The sequence below is a fragment of the Capricornis sumatraensis genome, chromosome 2, assembly GCF_032405125.1.
Source record: "Capricornis sumatraensis isolate serow.1 chromosome 2, serow.2, whole genome shotgun sequence".
NCBI classification, from domain to species: Eukaryota; Metazoa; Chordata; class Mammalia; order Artiodactyla; family Bovidae; genus Capricornis; species Capricornis sumatraensis.
Window position 1 is genome coordinate 134,928,990 of NC_091070.1, and position 17,929 is coordinate 134,946,918.

Below are 17,929 nucleotides of genomic sequence, written 5' to 3' on the forward strand. Positions count from 1 at the left end.
GTGGAGATAAAATGAACAAGCAATAGTATAATCCCGCCTGTGCCCAACCTCCCACCACACACACACACACACACACACACACACAGACACACACACATACACACACACACACACACACACACACATACACACACACACACACACACACCCATCCATGCAGCCCTGCAGAGCACAACAGAAGGGAAAATGGACACCACCACACACCCAACATAGTTGGTCGTGACTCCAGGAAGCCAGGAGGGAATAAGACAGGACACAGCAGGTGTGATAAGGCTTTACTGGGATCAGACAGGCTGGGCAGGAACCACACTGCGAAGCACGGACTTCACACCAGGCCAGTGCTGGTCTTCAGGGCAATGCTGGGAGCTCAGAACAGAGCTCCATGGGCCAGGGACCTGACTGGGCTCCTCAATGCAAAAGCAACCATGGAAGGGAAGGACAGTCTACATGGCTTTAGTGCAGGAGGGATAATGTGGGGTGGAGGAGGATCTTTGCTAAAAAAAAAAAAGAAAAAAAGAAAAGAGAAAGAAAGTGGGAAACTGAATTAAAGGATGGATGGAAAGGGGGAGTGGGAGGGAGATAAGGGGGTTAAGGAACCATTTAGAGTGAACAGAAGGAGAAAGAAAAAGACAGATGGTTCCGCGGGCAGGAAGGTCCACCTGGTCTCCAAGGCACTGGCTCCTCACGCCCATCTCCTGGTTGTGGGCACTACTTGTTGCCCCACACGGCAAGCTTCAGGAACAGAGGGCCTGGGAGGAAGCGGCTGGACTTCATGTAGGCAGAGATCTTCTTCAGGCCCTGAGGGTGGGATAAAGGTCAGGCTTCAGGTCTGCTGCCCCACTATGGTTCATGCAGGTCTCCCTAAGTTTGCAACCTAGATATAGCCCTTCCACGTGGAGTCAAATATTGGGACAAAATACCATACTCCTGGTGTCCCCAGCTGTGGAATGTTAGCTCTTCCAACTATCTGTAATTCAAGTGCTATCTTGGTAAAATAGGACATCTGGAGACTCCACCCAGTGCTTGTTGCTGGAGATGATGACATAGGTTCAGAATCCCTAAATGACTCCCCTGCAAGATGGGTTCTACTGAGACCATTTATCAGATGGGAAACTGAGGCACACAGAAGATAAGCACCTCCCTCATGCTCACACTGCACAGAAGTAATATGGCTAGAATGCAGCCTGCTTGCTCTCCCTCTCAATTCTGAGGTCTCTCTGCTGCACCCTCTTCCTCATAGCTGAAAAAAAACAAGGAGACTCACTCATCATCCACTTATACAAACAGTTAAGTGACCCGTCCTGGCAGTTGCCCACCAACAGTGTGCCCGTAGGGGAAGTCAGGATGGGGAAACAACAGATGAAACATTCTCTGGTTTGGATACACAGTCCTTAGACAGTTAAGATGCATCTAAAGAAGCACTCTATAATCCACCTAGGTCTGTATAGTTTTCTATGCAGAGTAAAGCACTAAAATCAGTAACTGGAGATCCCTAGCTTTTGGTGCTTAGCAGTCAGTACTCTTTACCAAGATGTGTAACTGATTACTCCAATTTTCCAGACCTCCTCCTCCACCTCCTGAACGCAGTTTCCCAGAGATCTGAGATATCTGATAGGGTGTCTCCTAGCATACAGGTCTCCAAATGAAAGGGAAACTCACTGCTCTTACATTGTGTGGGCTTTGTTTCCAGTGGACAGTTATAGTGACCACAAAGGAGTTCAAATGAGACTTCTTACTGGGATCGGAACCTTACAAGGAGCTGGAGCCTTGGTGCCAGCAAGGCCCGTTGTGCCAGTCCACCTCTGTACGTGATCATATGAATTTAGGTGAATCTCTCATGATCTCCCATTTACTATCTTGGTTGACAGTCCTGAGTTTTCTTTAATGGTACATGAAAAAACTTCCTGTCATCTCATTTTAGAGATACTGAGAAAGTACCCAGCTGAGACACTGGGCAGGTTCAGGTTGTGTGCGTAGGTCAGGGACTGGTTGGTGTCCTTCCTTGGACTGACTAATTTACCAGAGTTGGCTGCAATATAGTGTAATTACCACACGAGATCTCTTAGCTCCATAGATAAGGGACAGGGCTCCTCCTGGCCAAGCAAGGCTTTTTCAGGCAATTGAGAAACTTGCAGGAATGGTGGAGGCAAGTCCTCATTCCACACAGCAATCCCATAGGGAATCCCACTTTCTAAAGAAACTTGCTCATTCAGGGACACACACAAAAGGTTTGGCCAACCTATGTTCCCAATGCCCACAATGTTTTCAGACTGTCTGAGACATATTAAAGACCTGAAATGACTACAGGGTGACATCGAGGAGAGTTAAGCTCACAAATAGCCAAACGGCCCACCACACACACTTATCCAAAGAAACTTATCCTGACAAACATACTGTGAAATGGGAAACAAAGCTTTATAAACAAAAGAAAGAGGGGTGACAGACTGCCAACCTAAGACTGCCACTACAGCAGGTTCAGGGACACTACATATGGAGTTTATACTTGCAGATACTTACTTAATTGGGGAAACTATACCAAAGGAGATCTCATCCTAAAAATGGTCAAAAAGGGTTCTTCGACACTCAAAATTAGGGGATTTTTTGTGTACACAGCTAGAGGAATGGGTTTTAAGATCAAAAAGACTGAATGATTTAGAAGGCCTGCTAAAATTGTGATTACTTTGGCCAAAAAAAGTTTTGTTTTCAAATGCTGACCTTAAGGAAACAAAAGTCCTTCTAGGAAGACCTTGCATCATCTCCCTGTAGCCTTGAGACGTAAAAGTTCTACCTCATCTTCTTAGGCATCTTCCAGTGCACTTTGAAAGCTTAGTCCCTCTAATCGTGAAGGCACACATACGGTGTATGGTCGGCAGCAAGTTGCATAGACTGTGATTCCAAGAGTCTTTTTGTCCAGCTATGTTAGCATTAGGTAAATGTGTCATTAGGGGGCCCAGTTCATAAAGGGTCTTTGTTGTTTCAATGCTCCTTGTGTCTCCCTGTACAACAAAGGCCTTTACTCTCTTATACGATATTTGTGAGTAAGCTTCCTGGCTCCTGAGAAGGCTGCATCCTTCACACTCTCTTGTGGGGATTCCTCTTGCCTCTTATTGGTTTGAATCATAAATAAGAATTCTAACAATGGATCCTTTAAACTGGGAAACCTGCTAAATTGGTAAATGTTTAGAGATCTCCCATTGAAAACAGTTGTTTAGCTGGTCCCTATGGAAAAATCAAACTAAAGGGTGGATACACAGATATATAATGGTGGCTAACCTTAAGAACTTCCTTAGTTTCAAACCAATCAACCAACCAACAAAATTGTTCCTGGAGTTATATTTATGGTCTCAGCTTCCCCTCAATGGATCTTCAGTTCAGTTCCGTCGCTCAGCCGTGTCCGACTCTTTGCGACCCCATGAATCGCAGCACGCCAGGCCTCCCTGTCCATCACGAACGCCTGGAGTTCACTCAAACTCACGTCCATCAAGTCCCGATGCCATCCAGCCATCTCACCCTCAGTCGTCCCCTTCTCCTCCTGCCCCCAATCCCTCCCAGCATCAGAGTCTTTTCCAATGAGTCAACTCTTCGCATGAGGTGACCAACGTACTGGAGCTTCAGCTTTAGCATCATTCCCTCCAAAGAAATCCCAGGGCTGATCTCCCTCAGAATGGACTGGTAGGATCTCCTTGCAATCCAAGGGACTCTCAAGAGTCTCTCCAACACCACAGTTCGAAAGCATCAATTCTTCGGTGCTCAGCCTTCTTCACAGTCCAACTCTCACATCCATACATGACCACTGAGAAAACCATAGCCTTGACTAGACGGACCTTAGTCGGCAAAGTAATGTCTCTGCTTTTGAATATGCTATCTAGGTTGGTCATAGCTTTCCTTCCAAGGAGTAAGTGTCTTTTAATTTCATGGCTGCAATCACCATCTGCAGTGATTTTGGAGCCCCAAAAAATAAAGTCAGCCAATGTTTCCACTGTTTCCCCATCGATTTCCCATGAAGTGATGGGACCAGATGCCATGATCTTCGTTTTCTGAATGTTGAGCTTTAAGCCAACTTTTTCATTCTCCTCTTTCACTTTCATCAAGAGGCTTTTTAGTTCCTCGTCACTTTCTGCCATAAGGGTGGTGTCATCTGCATATCTGAGGTTATTGATATTTCTCCCAGCAATCTTGATTCCAGCTTGTGTTTCTTCTAGTCCGGCATTTCTCATGATGTACTCTGCATATAAGTTAAAAAGCAGGGTGACAATATACAGCCTTGACGGACTCCTTTTCCTATTTGGAACCAGTCTGTTGTTCCATGTCCAGTTCTAACTGTTGCTTCCTGACCTGCATACAGATTTCTCAAGAGGCAGGTCAGGTGGTCTGGTATTCCCATCTCTCAGAATTTTCCACAGTTTATTGTGATCCACACAGTCAAAGGCTTTGGCATAGTCAACAAAGCAGAAATAGATGTTTTTCTGGAACTCTCTTGCTTTTTCCATGATCCAGTGGATGTTGGCAATTTGATCTCTGGTTCCTCTGCCTTTTCTAAAACCAGCTTGAACATCAGGAAGTTCACAGTTCACGTATTGCTGAAGCCAGGCTTGGAGAATTTCGAGCATTACTTTACTAGCATGAGAGATGAGTGCAATTGTGCGGTAGTTAGAGCATTCTTTGGCATTGCCTTTCTTAGGGACTGGAATGAAAAGTGACTTTTCCAGTCCTGTGGCCACTGCTGAGTTTTCCAAATTTGCTGGCATATTGAGTGTAGCACTTTCACAACATCATCTTTCAGGATTTGAAACAGCTCAACTGGAATTCCATCACCTTCACTAGCTTTGTTCATAGTGATGCTTTCTAAGGCCCACTTGATTTCACATTCCAGGATGTCTGGCTCTAGATGAGTGATCACACCATCGTGATTATCCAGGTTGTAAAGATCTTTTTTTGTACAGTTCTTCTGTGTTTCTTGCCACCTCTTCTTAATATCTTCTGCTTCTGTTAGGTCCATACCATTTCTGTCCTTTATCGAGCCCATCTTTGCATGAAATGTTCCCTTGGTATCTCTAATTTTCTTGAAGAGATCTCTAGTCTTTCCCATTCTGTTATTTTCCTCTATTACTTTGACACAAACAAATCCACTCTATTTACCCTAGCGTAGGAAAAATTTAAAGGCAAGAAAGTAGAAAAATTCACCAGGAATTCCTCAGGGCAATATGCCAAACAATCCTATAGAGACTGACAAAAAAAAGCCTGGGTCCCTTGGCTCAACCCCTCACTGGGGACAGAACTGGGTAAAATGGCCAGGGAATAAAAAGGAAGGTTTCTGGGACTCCTTATAAGACCAAGACTTGTTAACAGGATCCTTACAAGGGCTATGGTTAAAGGTAAAATATTGACAGTTGATAGAATTGAGATGAAAGTTTATTTGTTAAGGGGAAGAACAAAATCTGCCTCCATGTTGGATCTGTTTCTTTTTATTATTTTTTTTAAGATTTGTATCTTTTTTTTTTTTTTTTGGCTGCACTGGGTCTTCACGATGAGCTGGGCTTTCTCTAGTTCCAGCCAGTGAGGGCTACTCTTCATTATGACGCACAGGCTTCTCATTGCCGTAGCTTTCCCTGTGGTGGTGCACAGACTCTAGGTGCGGGGCTTCAGGAGGCAGCTGCAGCATGTAGACTAGTAGCTGCGGCTCTCAGGCCCGAGAGCCAGGTGCATGAGTTGTGGTGCAGGCTTAGTTGCTCTGCATCATGTGGAATCTTCCCAGAACAAGGAGTGAACCCATGTCGCCTGCATTGGCAGGCAGATTCTTATCCACTCTACCCACAGAGAAGGCCAGATCTGTTTCTTTTACTTTAAACTTTGCTTCCCATTGCTCTTGTTCACTACAAGGATACCCTCCATACATAACGGCCTGCCTTGGGGAACCGTGCCCCTATGCCTGAATGTTAAGCCACAGTGCCCTTGTTCAGGACCCTGTGCACCTGTGAATGGCTACAGGAAGGAAAAAATTAACATATCCCCCCCCCCCCCCCCGAGGCTGGCAATTCCAGGAGATGTTTGCAAGATTAATGACCTTTTTACTTTACTTCCTCACCTCCCCCTTCTCTGCTCTATAAAAGAGCCTGGCATCAGACCCTGATAAGACGGTTATTTTGAGACATTAGTCTACCAGCTTCTCAGTCTGCACATCATCTCTCAGATGATTGGCCCGCTGTGCAGCAAGCAGACTAAACGTGGACTCAGTAACACGCTAAAAAGTGGTATATTTGAACAGGCTTTATGTAAGATGGTTATATCTCTTTTACCTGATTACACTGTGGGGATATACAAACATGTCTCACTGGGGAATGCACCCCTGCCTGGCATAAGACAGGGCATATCATCTGCCTCTCAGGCAATGTTAATGAAAGATAACAGAGGAAACCAACAGGCTTACCTGAGCCCACACACCATAAGATTAAAATTGCAACCTAATAAACAGGGCCTAATAAAAGCAATACTGGAGTTTGGTTTGGGGGTTTTGTTTGGTTGGTTGGTTGGTTTTGATTTTGACCAAGAGTAAATTGGTCTGAGTCTGACTTGTACACTCAGAAAGAGGAACTTCTGCAAACATTTGAAGACATGATACACTGATTCCTAAAGTTCTAGAATTTAGAAATCTTTTGATTTCCAGTTTAGTTGGAAATTTTCCTACTGATATAAAAAACACAATTAAAAAAAAATGTGGTTGGCCAAATCCATCTTTTGATATCATTTAGGTAGCAGCCCAGTTCTTCAGGGAACTGAAAGCAACTGTGTTTGTCTTGCAAATCTCCACGTATCAGGGGACTTTCCTGGCGGTCCTGTTGTTAGGAATCTGCCTTCCAGTGCAGTGAAGGCAGTTCAATCCCTGGTTAAGGAACTAACATCCCATATACCCTGGGGCAACTAGCCCGCACACCACACCTACTGAGCCCATGTACTCCGGAGCCCACACACCACAAGCAGAAGAAGATTGATGCCACAAAGGAAGATCCCACATGACACAACCAACACCCAATGTAGCCAAAAACATTATATATTTTTAAAAACCTCTTCATGTCAGATATGTAAATATAGCACAAATGACCTGAGACTAAGCCTGATTAACTTAACAAGATAGACTCTAACACCAAAGGGAAAAAATAACAGAAAAGAGGTGTTTTAAATTCAAATAATTGGAAAGGCTCCTTCACCCAAAATCTAATTTACAGCCTTTAAAGGATTTGTCAAGAATGAAGGACTTCCCTGGTGGCCCAGTGGTTGAGAATCTGCCTGCCAAAACAGGGGACATGGGTACAGTCCCTGGTCTGGGAAGATTTCACATGCCCCGGGGCAACTGAGCCTGTGCACCAGAGCCTGCGACCGACAGCTACTGCACCTCAAGGGGCTAGAGTCCGCTGCTCTGCAACAAGAAAGGCCACTGCGTTAGAAGCCGGAGCACCTCAGCCAGAAAGTAGACCGAGCTCCCTGCAACCAGAGAAAGCCCAGGCCCAGCAACGCAGACCCAGCTCAGCCAAAACTAAATAAACAACTGTAAAAAATTTATGAAAATAAAAGAATGAATGCAAATCTTACATCGTTTCCATGACCAGTAAAAGCCTGAAGATAGTCCCCCCTAACTGGTTACAGAAAGGGGTAAGCTTCAATCTACCGCAGTCAACCACAGACAGTCCACCCTGAGGAGATTTCAGGATGAAGAAAACCAGGATGAAACATTCTGTGTTTCAGACATGGGGCCCCCAGAGAGTTAGGATGCATCTCAAAAAAAGAATTTTCGTGGCTCCAGATTTACCCATCTTCCTACACAGAGAAAAGCACTGAGATCATTAACTAGAGATGTTTGTTTTTCAATAATTAGCATTAATCTTTTACCAAGATGCCTGCTTGACTATATGTATATCCCAGCCAAAAATTCATATACCTACTGTCTGCTACCCTACATCTTCAGAGCTCTATCAGAAGCTGTCTCCTGGATTCCAAACAAAATTGAAGGTCTCCAAATAAAGTCAAAACTCACTCCCCTTAAGTGGTATCAAATGTTTCTCCACTGACATCTCATCATAGGAGTATTTCTTCCTCTCATCAAGCAAAAAATAACCTCTGCCTCACAAAAGGCTCCTACTTCACAGGGTTTGCCCACAGAGGGATGAACGCCTAGCAAGACTAAAGGGCTCAGAAAGCGGCCAGGCAACATAAAGAAGAGACCACGTTTCACCCAATTACTCAGCAAAACATGGATGATACCTGATAGGAGGGTGTGGAGCAGCAAGACTGGCTCAGGCCAGACTCTAATTATTCCACTTAAAAGACACAGACCAACTGCCTGGCATGGGACCCCAGTCCACTCTCACTTGGCCTCAGCCTACATCATCCTCAGTCCTGCGACAGCCAACCAGACAGTGAGACACTCAGGTGTACCTGTGCACCACTCTGCCAAGACAGACAGTGCCCAAGAGTGCCCAGGACTCCAAGATCTAGGACTGCCTGTGCCCCACAGCCCAGGGCCCAACAGGCCACACTGCAGGCCACATCTGTCCCCATCCTCCCTGCTGGGCAGTCACCCCAGCTCTTGCAAAATTCTCAAGGCAACAAGCCTTGGACCAAAACCAGAGCTGATGAGAACTAGCTGAGAAAGCAAATTTCAGTATGGGAAGGAGGAATACAAAACAGATTGTAGGCCAAAAAACCTACTCGAAGAGAGCTTCAAATTCCCACATCTGTCACAAAGCAGACTCTGCTGCTGTCCAGCTGGGTCAATGATGAGCTGGGAGGTGAGGTCAGGCTGTGCTCCTCCAGAACCAAGGTGGCTCCACCCACACCACACTGCTCAGGGTTCCTATAGTTCCCCAGCTGCACTGAGCCCAAGAGGCTGGGCACCAGGACTGCATGACTTCTGTATCCCACTTGTGCCTGACACAGTGTCTCCTACAGGAGAGAGGATCAGATCAGTGAATGTGACTTAAAGTGATGTACTCCTGCATCTGTGGGATGGAAACTGGGATAACAGGAAGGAAAAAGGGACTGGAGATGAGGAGTAAAGGAACTGCCCACCATAAGAGGTGTCAAGATGAAATCCTTGCACAGGACTCCTCTGTATGTACCCAGATCCCAGCACCAACTACAGATCTGACAATCTCAGAACAACAGGTGGAGGCTCAATTGCTGCAGAGCCCTTTGGAGATCAGGAGAATATATCGTCTCTGTTTTTAGTACTTGATATCAATCCTACTGTGTCCCATTCTACTAATGCCAGCTGCATACCATCTCCTGAATATTCTGCTTCCTACACACTTTCCAGAACTGTGAACCCAGACAATAAAAGGACCTGAGCTTTTCATTTCAGCACAGGAAATGGAGAGGCACCGACTGCTGCCTGTAGAAGCCAGACGGTCTGACGGGGAGCCCAGCACAGCCTGGACTGGTTATGTGACCTTCAGAAATTACTTATCCTTTCAGTTTAATTCCTTATCTGTAAAATGGAGAGGATAATTCTTCCACATGTAGGAATGTTATAAAGATTAAATGTGACACAATACACATCAGTAACTGAGGAGAGATTCTGGTAAACAAGATGCTCCATAAATGCTATTCTTCATTGTAGTTCCAACTACGAAATCAGGGAAAATAAGAAAGAGAAGAAAGATGTAAATACAAGGGGTTCACGGGAATCACCTCAAAATGAGAAATGAAGTCTCTCAGGTTTGGGAACGCGTCCAGGCACTTGGGCTCAAATATGCGGTGCATGTCAAGGACGTCGTAAACCAGGAAATCCACATAGGTCAGCTGCAGGAAGACAAAGCATAAATGCGCACTGAACTCTGAACCAGGGAAAAACGACAGCTCTCCCACCCCCAAAGCCGGCCAACTTACCTTGTCCCCTGCAAACCAAGGCCTCTTCCCCAGAAACTCTGAGAACAGCTTGATCTTTTCAGGGATCTCCTTCAAGAAACCAGGCTTCAGTTTCTCCTGAGACACAAAACAGCTGTCACCACCCTCACACACAGACTCCCCGGCAGAGAGCAGTCCTCCCAGGGCTGTGTCTGATCCCAGCTGTCAGGGGAGCACTCATGTCCCGTGACTGTACATGAGTCAGGGCCCAGGGGCAATTCAACCCACCTGTGTTCACTAGACTCCTGTGGGAACCATCTCCCATCTGTGAGAAGCAATGGGAAGGCAAAGGGCAAAACACACTGTTCCTGGACCTGTCACCACTCAGCTCCAGACACTTGCGCTGGGTCAGACCAGCAGTGCTGTGAGACCTGGCGGAGCTTGGGCCTCAGACCTCAGGCTGATCAACACTAAAATGACTAGGAAAGAAGTCCTATGTTCCAGTGTAGGAGACTAGAATGGTGTGGACACCTGGGCAGTTTCTGGACAGTTGGAGAGAACTAGAAGCTGAAAGGAAGGAGGGAGAGGAATAAAGTCTAACCCTGGGCTGCCCACTGGACACATGTGTTTCGGCCTTAGATGCGGAGAGGAGGTGCTGGGGTAAGGAGGAAAATATCCTGTCTAGGAAGTGAATTTCCATCCAGGAGAAGCTGGACTCTTCTTAAGATTGGTGGGAACTGAATCAGAGTTTCCAAGAAAATGTCTTGGTTACTAAGGAAGTAAAAATCTAAAAGACCAGTCGATGAGATTGTGACAAGCATCTCACACGCTGTCCCCCCAGGTGAGAGGACTCACAAAGTCAGGGCTGTAGCAGATCCTGGCCATAGCAAAGCGGACATCCATAACCTGGTTCTCCAAAATGTCCATACGAATCATCTCCTCCTCTGTCTCCCCACCTGTGGCCACAAAACAGAGACTCAACCACAGTATCCCCTCCAGCCCAGCCCAGGGCATGACGACCTGCGCCCTTGCCCCCAACCCCAGACCCACTCACACATGTTGTGCTTGCGCGCAATGTACCGAAGGATGGCGTTGCTCTGGGTGAGCTTGTGAGTCCCATCGATTAAGTAGGGCAGCTGGAAGAACAACAGGGTCTGGTTATTTGGGCCACCAGACTCCCCTGTACCCCTTCCATTGACCAAGGGCAGAGATGAAACCTGGCTTTCACAGAGCCTGTCCCATGGTAGGCACAGAGCCTGTCCCATGGTGGGCACTAAATAATATGCTGCAAAATGGAGGGATGAGCTGGGACAGAGTATCACTGAAGGGCAGAGGAGAGAACCAGGAAGCTGAGAGACAGAGCAGAAGGCACCTGTTCCTGAAACCTCTAAGCCAGGAAAGGAGATGGATGGACACTGTCCACTCCCCCTCCCAGCACCCCACCCCTGCACCTACATTGGGGAAGTCCAGGCCCAGCTTGAATTTTTCATTCAGCCACTGGCTTCTGTCATAGTCAGGAGCTGAGAAAAAGAAGATGCAGTGAAACAATCTCCCACAAATCCAACCCTCCTTCCCGGGGGACCTACCAAGGAGTCAGAGGCAAGACCCCCTGAACTGATGGATACAGATTCTGAACTGGATTCTAATCTCACATGGAGCTTTGGGGGAAAGCACATGTAGAAGGATTTGGAACCTCCCTGAGTTCAGGCTTACAGAGAGCTAATGCAAGCACTAAATGGAGCCCAAGGCTGCCACAGGGGCTCTCATGGCCTGCTTTGGAGGACAGCTGCACCCCCAAAGGGTTTGGCAAGGGGCAGGTCCCTTTTCCAGCTGGTGGAGTTTAAGGGATGGGAGCAACAAAGGCAGAACAGGGGTTGCTTGGCAACAAATCAGCATGAGTTGAGCAGAAGTTACAATAGAAAAAGGATTTCATTACCATCTCCCATCGAGTACTGTCTCTCCTCATAGTTTGTGTCTGTGTACTCCAGGAGAAGGCGGATGGCATGGGCCAGCTGCCAGAGATGGTGGGACAGAGGGCAGACGTCAGGCTTGACTGCAAACCTCTCACTCTTCCAGGTCACTTCCACACCTCCCACTCCCTCAGCACCGTCACCTGCACCAGCCCACCCACGCCACACACACACATGCCAACACCCAGAGAAGATGATCGGGCTGACGGAACAGGGGCTCCGCTGCAGCAAATCCTGTGGAAGTTTCTGGTTTGAACCGGCCTCAGCTTTGCAGCATTTTCCCAGGAGGGCGCTGCACTTCCCCACCCGCCTCCAACTTCCCCGCCCTGGGGGACCCCCGCTCACCCCGCGGATGTCCCAGTAACCCAGAATCATGGGCATGGTGCAGGTTATGACGCTCAAAGTGCAGAAGCTCCAGCGCAGCTGGGCTTGAAACTTCTCAATCCGGGAGAAGCGGGCCGGAAGCACCCGCCCCTCTTCTCGGCCCCGCCCCCAGCCCTGCCCCTGACTCAGCCCCTGGCCGGCAGAGCAGGGTCTACTCTTGTCTCTCTCTCAGCAGATTCCTATGGAAACCAATCTCTGGGCACCTAGAGATCAAAGGCTGCCGAGGTCGGGCTCCCCTGGTTCCCGACCCCAGAGAGTCGTTAGCTAACCGGGGGAGTTTCCAGTGCCCTTGGGAAATAAGCCTGAATCAAAACGTTAAATCGGCCCGGATTACAGGAAGATGAGAACCCCGGGCAATCCTAACGCTCCCTCATGATTTACAATCCATGATAGCTACAGTCTTCCAGAAACGAGTATCAGTGCAACTGGAAGAGTAGATAGGAGGCAGAGAAAGGAAATGTGCCCTCCATGTCTTCCTCTCAGGGACTGTGGAAGGCCCTGCCCTCCTCACGTGCCTGAAAATAAAAATATAACATAAATTAATCAAGTAGTTAATGGCCTCATTTGTGAATCTAAATCCAGATTCCTGCACAGCAGAGAGAGTACCCAGGTGCAGCTCCAGAGATGTCCTGCCAGACAGCTCCACGTCTCTCACATTGATGGGACAGTGAGGGGTAGTGTGGTGGGAATGTGACCCAGGGGAGAAGACCTGTCCTCTGAGTGGGTGGCTCCAGAGGGTGTCCAGAGAAGGGTGACAGCCTGGATGACTCCACACAGGACCAGAGTCAGAGTGACCCAGACACCCTTGGCTGCCTAGATCCCCAGTCCCAGCCCTCACCCTGGGATATGTTATATGTTAGCATATAACACATATGACCCAATGTGATTTCAAGAGAGTGATCTGTGCTTGCTTTAAAAAAAATTTTTATTGAAGTATATTTAACTTATAATCCTGCTTTATTTTAGGTGTACAACTAAGTGATTCAATTATACATAAACATATATTCATCCTTTTTCAGATTCTCTTCTCCTCTAGGCTATCACAGACCACTGAGTGGGGTTCCCTGTGCTGTGCTTAGTCGCTCAGTTGAGTCTGACTCTTTGTGACACCATGGTCTGTATGCAGCCCACCAGGCTCCTCTGTCCATGGGGATTCTCCAGGCAAGAATGTTAGAGTGGGTTGCCATGCCCTCCTCCAGGGGATCTTCCCAACCCAGGGATCAAACCCAGGTCTCCTGCATTGCAGGCAGATTCTTTACCATCTGAGCCATAGGGACGCCCAGAGCTCCTGTACTGTATGCTATGTCCTTGTTGATTATCTGTCTTATATACAGCAGTGTGTGGGCTCGGTGTCCTTTGAAGTTACTCTGTGATCTGTGACTTGCAGTACAAACTGCACAAGGACAATGTCCTACCTGCCAACTTTCCTATTTGAGAAAGAAGGTTATTTCAAAATTAGGAGAATAGGACATTGGGTAGGAAATGGTTTCGTTTGTTGAAAGGATATTACAAAGTAGTGGATGTAGGAAACAAATGAGAGGAACTTTGAAAAACAAACAAATTTTATAAGTTAAAACACAAAGCTGTGCTATGTGTTATGTGCTAAGCTGCTTCGTCCTGTCTGGCTCTTTGCAACCCCATGGACTATAAGCCTGTTAGGGGAAGCACACTGATTGAAACCGCACACCCTGGCCAGGCACCATAGTAACCAGCTGCATGAGGTGTTTTATGACAGGAGATCCTGATAAGGAATACGGAACTAATAAGCCACCACCAACTGGAAGAGTTCAGGAAAGGTCGAAAGGAGACACTGCGTGTCTGTCCAGTTCCCAGAATCCCTCTCGCTCACATCCATCTTGGCTGAGGCATGCGTGTGCCACCAGGAAAAGACTCTGAATTAGAATGGTTGGCCAAAGACCACCCGGAAACTAATTCCATCACCAAAAAACCCAAAACTGCGAGTCATGCAGCAGAGCTGTTCTCCTGGGTTCCCTTACTACTGCTCTCCACCTGGGTGCCCTTTCCCAATCAAATCTCTTGCTTTGTCAGCAGGAGTCTCCTCGGACAATTCTTTTCCGAGTGTTAGACAAGAGCCCAGTTACAGGCCCTGGAAGGGGTCCCCTTTCCTGCAACAAGCCCATCAGGCTCTCTTTCCATGGGATACTCCAGGCAAGAATAGTGCAGTGGATTGCCATGCCTTTCTCCAAAAATGCAAAGTTGGTATACTACCAAAATAGATGTTTAAAAACAGAGCTTCCCAAGTGGCTCACTGGTAAAGAATATGCCTGCCAGTGAAGGAGACTCAGGAGCCATGGTTTCGATCCCTGGGTTTGGAAGATCCCCTAGAGGAGGAAATGGCAACCCACTCTAATATTCTTGCCTGGGAACTCTCAAGGACAGAGAAGCCTGGCGGACTACGGTCCATGGGATCCCAAAGACTCGAACATGAGTAAGCACAGCACAGCACAACACTTTGTAGGATAGAAAGGCATGAACCATTGTTCCAAGAAGATTCAAATCACCATGGGATAGTATGGAGTGGGGCTTGGAAGACAGACTTTTCCTGCTGCTGCTGCTGCTAAGTGGCTTCAGTCGTGTCCGACTCTGTGCGACCCCATAAACGGCAGCCCACCAGGCTCCTCTGTCCCTGGGATTCTCCACGCAACAATATTGGAGTGGGTTGCCATTTCCTTCTCAAATCCCTGTTTAATCACAGACTTAGAGTTTGCACATCTCTGCTAAATTTGGAAGCAGAGAGACTGTGTCAGCAGAGACCAGCAGAACTCAGTCCCTCTATGGATGGTCCCAGCCATTCCCTCCTTGCCTGTCCTCATGGCTCAGTTCTGGCTCCTGACTCAGGATGTGGCTCAGGGTCAAGTGGATTCTCTAGTCCTTTTGCCCACAGGGAAGCGATGGTGACTATGGTCACCAAAAGTGCTGACCTTCACAATAGTTACACATTTCATAACATAATGAGGAATTACAATTCTGACCTTTCTGCATCTTGAACTGACAGAAACACCACTAGATTTCACTGAGAAAATGATTTTCCAAAGCTACATGAAGCACAATAGGAATGTTTAAAATAGGTAAAATAGGTAAAACATAATGCAATCTAATTCATCCAGTTATCATTTTCCTTTATGAAAAAACAATCACTATGATCCTGACATATAGCAGCACCATAAGTAAGACCATCCTGGGTAATGAAGGCTGGAAGTCACCTGGGAAATACAGGGAGGAATTTTTAAGTATAGAAGAGATTTTCAGTGTTCAAACCCCAAGGGGCACTGAGAGGGAGTGAGCTTGAAGGCAGGAGAAAGAGGCCGTGCCTGCTGGGACAAGGAACTGGGGACACAGTGATGGGCCCCGAGCACAGGCAGCCCATCAGGAGGATGGGGTCAGGAGGAAGAGGTCAATTCTGCAAGAGGAGGAGGAGGGCTTGCTGAGCAGGCTCTCAGACTCGGCCTCCAGGCCCAGGGGTCCCACCGGTGGGGGCAGTGGGTGTGTGGAAGGCAGTAGGGGGCAGGGGGACTCAGGAAACCGGAGAGGAGGCTGAAGGGCCTGATGCAGCCGGTGGTTGCCTCGCTGATATTCAGTGTCAGTGTGGTCATGTCTTCTGGATTTACATGTGCTCTCTCTCTTGACTGTAAATGTTGACAGGTTCTAATATTTTAGAGGACACTGTGCAAGACATCGAAACTTACAGTGTCCAGTATCCAGTTGAGAAGTCTAGCCTGTGGTCTTTTCTTCTGTGCGGTCTTCCATAATTCCCTCCAGCTCTACTTCTGACCTTCTGAAATCTCAGTGAATTAACAGTGTTTCTGTATGAAATAGCCTCAGAACACAAGCTTAATAGTATCATAAATACACACAGTAGAATCTAAATGTGTCTTCATCTTGCTCAAGTTTTTTTTTTGAGTTTGTAAGTGTTGTCTGTGTAACTTTAGGTTATAGAGAACATTTTTTAATCTTAAAAGAAGACAGTAGAAATAACCATTGACAAATGTTGAGGTCCTTTAATGGACCGGAACCTGGTGGTCCAGAGTCGACCGATAAGAAAGTAAAGGAGAGAGAAAGAGGCTGATATTCCTTGGTTTATGCAGAAAGCCAATAAAGCCCTTCCACGGGGCTTGCTCTGTTCATGAAGGCCTCAGGCGCCCTCTCGAGGTGGGGAAGGAAGCCAGGGCAGGAAAGTGAACCCAGACGGCCTCTGCGCTCCAGGGTATCAGCCTGAAAGAGAGAGAGAGAGAGAGACAGAGACAGAGACAGAGACAGAGAAGGAGAGAGGGGTGGGGAGAGAAAGCAAGACACAGGGACCAAAGCTCTGATGGAGCAGAGGTGTTTTATTCAACATTGTGTATTTGTATTGTCTTACAAGGCAGCTATTTTCAGCAAAGATAAAATCAAAACTTACAAGCCTGCTATTAAATGCTTCTTGACAGACAAGATACCAATTATATGTGAGACAAAAATTTTCCACTTGCTTATAACATTTTGAATAACAAAATGTAAACTAGGATTGCAAGAATTTACAAAAGGAGCCAAGTTTAAGATTAAAAGTATGGAAAACAAGAAATGCTATTAAGAAGAAATATTTCACACTTAAACAAATGTGTTCAACCTTTATTTGCAACTGTCTTCATTATCACTGCTAAGTCACTTCAGTCGTGTCCGACTCTGTGCAACTTCAGAGATGGCAGCCTTCCAGGCTCCCCCAACCCTGGGACTCTCCAGGCAAGAACACTGGAGTGGGTTGCCATTTCCTTCTCCAATGCATAAGAGTGAAAGTGAAAGTGAAGTCTCTCAGTCATGTCTGACTATTTGAGACCCCATGGACTGCAGCGCTCCAGGCTCCTCCATCCATGGGATTTTCCAGGCAAGAGTACTGGAGTGGGGTGCCATTGCCTTCTCCACTTCATTATCACATATTGCCTCATTTTTTAAAAAGGATTGAGTTATTTTGTTCTTTTGGGTTTTCTTGATGGTCACCCCTTACGTCTAAGATTTAAGTTTTTAGATAGTTATTTACTATTTATTTGAAGGATAATTGCTTTATAATATTGTGTTGATTTCTGTCCTGTAATCAACATGAATCAGCCATAGGTATACATATGTCCCCTCTCTCTTAACCCTCCCTCCCACAATAGCTATGCCTTTTCAAATTGAGCATATAAATCTGGAGTCAGAGAAATAAGTTCACCTGTTTTTGAAGTTCTGTTGAAATACAGCCCCATCCATTCATTTATGTATGTCCCGTGGCTGCATTCACACTATATTTATAAAGGTGAACAATTGTGATGATGGAGACCACATGGCTTGCAAAACCAAAAATATTTACTGACTTATAAGTTTCATTAACTATTAGTTTACTGGACTTTTTTATGTTAGCAGTTTTACTTTTTGAAATAAACATTTATTTAAAAAATCATTTATTTCACATTATTCCTACATTTGCTTAATATTTTTTGCTTAATAACTGCAAGAAATGACCACCCAGACGAATACCCAACAAGACCCTTCTCCAAAGCACCTGAGGGCGATGACTTGAGGCCAAGTCAAGACTTGAGGATGTGCTATAACAAGCCCAACTTCACCATCCAGCCACTCTTTGAAGGACCTGCCAATCATATTGTTATCTGATGAGGCCTACACTTTACCTCAAATGGCATTCTCCCTCCTGACTGCACAGAGCAGCTACACTTTGGTCCACACACTAGCCCTGCTCATTTCAG

The 17,929-nt window shown here is 46.5% G+C and overlaps 1 protein-coding gene across 3 annotated transcripts; it reads right to left on the reverse strand.

The window, feature by feature from the left end:
- Window positions 1-231: 231 nt before the first annotated feature.
- Window positions 232-12,251, reverse strand: LOC138074476 (glutathione S-transferase Mu 1). Of its 3 annotated transcripts, XM_068966625.1 has the most exons (9): window positions 12,156-12,251; window positions 11,777-11,852; window positions 11,296-11,360; window positions 10,895-10,976; window positions 10,696-10,796; window positions 9,883-9,978; window positions 9,685-9,795; window positions 660-798; window positions 239-494 (listed from the first exon to the last, which is right to left on the reverse strand). In XM_068966625.1, exons 1-8 carry the CDS (start codon window positions 12,189-12,191, stop codon window positions 709-711), a joined length of 657 nt encoding a protein of 218 aa, XP_068822726.1. In that variant the 5' UTR covers window positions 12,192-12,251; the 3' UTR covers window positions 239-494; window positions 660-708. The 3 variants fall into 3 exon arrangements, with proteins under 3 accessions (XP_068822727.1, XP_068822726.1, XP_068822725.1); XM_068966624.1 differs by having other exon boundaries at window positions 239-798; XM_068966626.1 differs by lacking the exon at window positions 9,685-9,795 and having other exon boundaries at window positions 232-798.
- Window positions 12,252-17,929: the final 5,678 nt, after the last annotated feature.